General features: G+C 51.4%; 1 protein-coding gene across 1 annotated transcript in view; it reads left to right on the forward strand.

Moving 5' to 3' along the window:
* Positions 1-470: 470 nt before the first annotated feature.
* The window catches only part of OTUD5 (OTU deubiquitinase 5), an 83,285-nt gene continuing 78,746 nt past the window's right edge, over positions 471-5,009 (forward strand). The window contains exons 1-2 of the mRNA XM_015418112.1: positions 471-530; positions 4,807-5,005. Of these exons, the coding sequence (XP_015273598.1) occupies positions 471-530; positions 4,807-5,005 (259 nt within the window). The remainder of the gene's footprint in view (positions 531-4,806; positions 5,006-5,009) is intronic.

Genomic DNA, 5,009 nt, shown 5'->3' on the forward strand with positions numbered 1-5,009 from the left:
GCTGGACCTAGAGACGGGAGCTCACTCCGTCATGCGGCAACTCGGGTCTCGAACTGCTGAACTACTGACCTTCCACAGCCTGCAGTTCAGCGTCTTAACCACTTGAGCCACCGCAGCTCCTATGAAAGCTCCTACCCTGGCACAAATTTTGTCAGTCTTTTAAGCTGAGCCTCCGGTGTTGAGCCTCTTCTTTCCTCTTTGTGTGCAAGTCACCCTAGGAATGAATGTCCTCCGAAACGTCCGCTCGTTGATAGCCTTGCTCAGGTCTCGCAAACGGAGGCCTGTGGTTTCCTTGAGTGAGTCCGTCCATCTCATGCTGGGTCTCCCTCTTCTCCTGCTGCCTTCCACTTCTCCCGGCATTCTTGTCTTTCCCAGTCAGCCTCGTCGTCTCATAACGTGACCAAAGTCCTTTCTCTAAACTTATCTAAATCCATGCCCTTCTAAAATAAAGGAGAAGCGATGAGGATACCATGCGTGCTCAGGAAGACTCGTGTACACTAGACACACACCGGTGTGGATGGCCTGAGCAGGTGAGTCAAAATCCATTCTGGGAAAGGCAAACGTCAAAGAGAGAACCTCTCCCTCACCGCCCCTCACACCTCTCTAATGGAGATGCAGGAGTTGCCAGCTCCAAGATGGGAAATTCCTGGAGATTTTGGGGTGGAGTCTGGCGTTTGGGGAGGGGCCTCACAGAGGCTGTCCTCCAAAGTAGCCATTTTCTCCAGGGGGGCAGATCTATATCTATAAAATACATATTTGAAGGGCTGCGGTGGCTGAAGTGGTTAAGACGCTGAGCTGCAGAGCGGAAGGTCGGTAGTTCAGCAGTTCGAGACCCGAGTGCCGCGTGACGGAGTGAGCTCCCGTCTCTCGTCCCAGCTTCTGCCAACCTAGCAGTTCGAAAGCAAGAAATTGCAAGTAGATGAACAGGTGCCGCTTCGGGGGGAAGGTAACAGCGTTCCGTGCGCCTCGGCGTTTAGTCGTGCCGGCCACGCGACCATGGAAATGTCTTCGGACAGCGCTGGCTCTTCGGCTTGGAAACGGAGATGAGCACCGCGTCCCTAGAGTCGGATTCGACTGGCTTTCGAGCGGGGAAACCTTTACCCTTTACTATCTCCCCGTATGGGCCCCGGGGAGCCTTGAGCTCTGCCGATCAATATCTGCTGGTTGTCCCCGGCCCAAGGGACGTCTGCCTAGCCGCAACCAAGGCCAGGGCTTTTTCTGCCTTGGCCCTGGCTTGAAGGAACAAGCTTCCACCTGAGATCAGGGCCCTGCAGGACCTATTACCATTCTGCAAGAAACGGAGCTGTTCCGCCAGATCTTTGGTTGAGGCAGCGGGTGTCCAGTGGAAAAAGTCGGCCTCCACTGCTGAAGACCACGGTCACTGCTTGGACCAGTTCAAGGAGACCTCAGAGACCCAACGACACCAGCTTTGGAGATTGTGGGCACAAACAGTGCAATTTGTTTTAAATTATTGCTCTGAGCTGTTCTAATCTGAGTATGATGTATTTACATCGTAAAGACGGAGCTCTTCTGCCAGGCATACAATTAGGGGCCGCCGCCGCCCTAGTGCATGGCCCCGGTAATGTTAACATCGAGCAGCTGCCTCAAGAACGAGCAGAATAACATCTAAACACTTTCTGTGGAATAACACCGAAGCACTTTCTTGGAATGCACTTTATTCGTTTGATTTCTAACTGCCTCCAGTATTCTGATATTTTGTAATGTACTATTTTAAATGCTGTGTCTTAATTCTGTATTATTTATGTTTTTATTCTGTGTTTGTTGTTGGAAGCCGCCCTGAGCCTGCTATGCAGGGAGGGCAGGGTATAAATTTGACTATAAATAAATATAAACAGGGGTCATTTCGTAGAAAAAGGGGTGCAGGAGCTTATTAGCATAACTCATTTGCGTAACTCATTTGCATATGCCACACCCCCTGATGTCACCAGAAGTGTGTCAGAAGGCAACACCCACCGCTCAGGCGCCACTGGACTGTTTTGGATTGCTAGCTGGGGGGGGGAATGCTCAGATCCTTGTGCTCCTCATGGCCTGGTGCTGCTGGGAGCAGGGGGCGGGGCTTGTTGCATGTGCCCGCCCCCTGGGCTCTTTACTGCCGGAGCTCCGCTCCTGTGCGCTCCTGCAGGAAATGACCCCTGAATATAAATAACTTGTGGGGAGGGCGGAGCAGAAATCTGAAATATAAATAAATAAATATCCCCTGGAGAGCAGCTGTGATTCCCGGAGATCGCCAAGTCCCACCAGGAGACTGGCAACCCTTAGCAGGTTTGGGTTTTAACAGCCAGCTACAGAGAAAGCGGGCATACACATTTCCTTCTAAGGGAACTTTAAAAGCTGGAGAGCCAATGTGGGGTATTGGTTAAACTTCAACAAAGATTTGCGAAATCCTGGTTCACATCCCGACTCGCGCCACGGAAGCTTGCTGGGTGACCTCGGGCCAGTGACACACTGTCAGCCTAACCTACCACACAGGGGACAGATCAAGATGGGTAGCTGTGATTGTCTGTAGAAGAAGAAAAGAAGAACCTTTAAAGACTAACAGCAATAAAGAAAAGAAGTAGAAAAGTAGAACCTTTAAAAACTAACAATATTGGTGGCAGAAGAGGAGCTTTCGTGAGTCCCTGCCCACTTCTTCAGATACTGCTAGAATATCAGTCCATCTGTCCTATATATTGGAAAGTGGAGTGATTTCAGATTCCGAATGACATTAGCAGGCAAATGACAATAGCAGGTGTGACTGGATTAGATGGGATATGAAGAGAGGCAGCAGGCGTGGAGAAATCAGCATTGGTAATGAGAGTGGAAACCTAGGTCTCGATTCAGTCCAGGAGGATGCATCATCTTGAGCTTCGTTATCAGTTGCAAGTCAGCAGTCTCTCTAACAAAGGAATTTCAAAGATAGATTAGAGAGTGCTGAGTTGCAACTGATAAGGAAGCTCAAGATGATGCATCCTCCTGGACTGAATCGAGACCTAGGTTTCCACTCTCATTACCAATGCTGATTTCTCCACGACCACTACCACTCTGCATATCACACCTGCTCTTTTCTATTGCTACCTCACAGGGTTGTTGTGAGGATAAAAGGGAGGAGAGAATGATGTATGCTACTTTGGGCCTGTATTGGAAGTGAAAAGCAGATGATGTATAAAGTAAATAAAATTATTGTTTATTATTTATGTATTTATGTTTTAACTGATTTTATCTAGTTTTGTTTTATGGCTTTTGTACATCACTCAGAGCCCTGCTGTGGCAAGGGTTGGGCGATAATAATAATGATAATAATAATAATTTTTAATTAGACTTATTAATTGCCCCATCCTGACTTGCGCTGGGCTCTTATTAATTTACAACATGACATTAAACCTTAGAGACAATGTAAAAACATCAAAAATAAGATTAATAACATTAAAACAAATTTAAAACGAATTCAAGATGGGTCACTAGCAACTATACAATTTAAAAACTGGAGTTCTGAAAGATTTTTGCTGCTTCCTGACTTTTCTTTGGTTTGTTTTATTTTGGGGTGAGTGGAGATGTCAGTCTAAGGACCCATATGTCTCTGGGTCGATATGCACTTTAAAATGCATACCCCCAAATCTTTTTAAACTGATATTTATTTCTAGTAATTAAAAATAACAACAACAACTGAATCTAAAAGTCTAAGTCTGGGTGAGCTAATTTACACGAGGCCCTTTAAACACGATGCAAAACCTAGAAATGAGTGACGTATTTCGCATGCGCACTCCGTACTTTCCTGCTGCGCGAGGTTTAGGATGAGTCGCAGACAGGAAAGTCGACTGGGAATCCCCAAGCCGGCTATGCGAATTTGTTTCCCAACCTGTTCGCTCCCACGCCTGGGAGCGCTCCCAACCAATCCGAGACGACCGGCCCCACCGAAGCCAATCACAAAACAGAGCCGCGCGCCTGAACGAATGAGAGACCGCAAGCTACTTTATCCGTCCTATCAGAACGAGTTCTACGGCTGAGGAAGAGAAATGATCCCGCCTCTTTATTTCCTATTTTTTTAGAAGGGTATCGGGGAGGAGGATCATCGAAAGGAGGCGGGACCTTATTTGATTGGCAGAGGCCCCCCTCAGCCACTCCGGTACAAACTTCCGCCACGGCTCAGCCAACCGGCTCAAGCTCACGTGCCCTCCAGCCAACCGAGAGCGGCCCGGTTGCTACGGCCTGCCTAGGGCCCGCCTTTGCCCTGTTGCTAAGAGGGGTGGAAACGGAAGCCGAGCTCGCCGGGGTCAGAGGCCGGTAGTGTTGATGTTGACACTAGGCCGGGGTCCCGCTGACGGGCCGTAGCCGACGCCGCTGTCAGGAGAACCCCCCCCCCAAAAGCCTTCCGAGGGGAGACAGAAAGAAGGAAACGGGACTACCTCAGGACAGCCGCCTCCCTCAGGCGCCTCCCCCCGGATGGATGGATTGATTCCCCGTCTCTTCCGCCTCCCCGCTGAGCTGTGGGGGTGAAAGCCATACGTGGTGATCGATCCTGGCATCCGGGCATTCCCCCCACCCTCCTTACCCTTTCCTGAAGGAGCCGTCCCCTCCACCCCCGCGCTGCTCCTTCCCCCGTCCCCCCCCCCGCAGCTTAGCCCTCTCCATCCGGGTAGTCGCTCGGTCGCTTAGCCTTCGTCATCCGGGCATTCGGCGTGCCCCTTAGCCCTCTTCATCCGGGCATTTGCCTTGCTCTCTCGCCCTCTCTCCCCTCCCGCTGACCCGCCGTTAGCCCTTCCATCCGGGTCCCTCTCCAACCGCCCTCCCCTCCGGGTTACCTGTCAGCGGCCCCTTGCCCTCTCCATCCGGGTCCCTCTCCTCCTCGCCCAGCGGGGCTTCTCCCCTCCCGTCGTCATGACGATCCTGCCCAAGAAGAAGCCTTGCCCGGCGGCGGGGGACGGCGACCGGGACCAGCCGGGCTCCCGCGGGGGAGTGGCGGGCGGCCCCGGGGGCCCGGGCGGCGTCGGCGGCCCTGACTCCCGCGGCTG

This window comes from Gekko japonicus, unplaced genomic scaffold (genome assembly GCF_001447785.1).
Source record: "Gekko japonicus isolate JY-2015 unplaced genomic scaffold, Gekko_japonicus_V1.1 scaffold1548, whole genome shotgun sequence".
Taxonomy (NCBI): Eukaryota; Metazoa; Chordata; class Lepidosauria; order Squamata; family Gekkonidae; genus Gekko; species Gekko japonicus.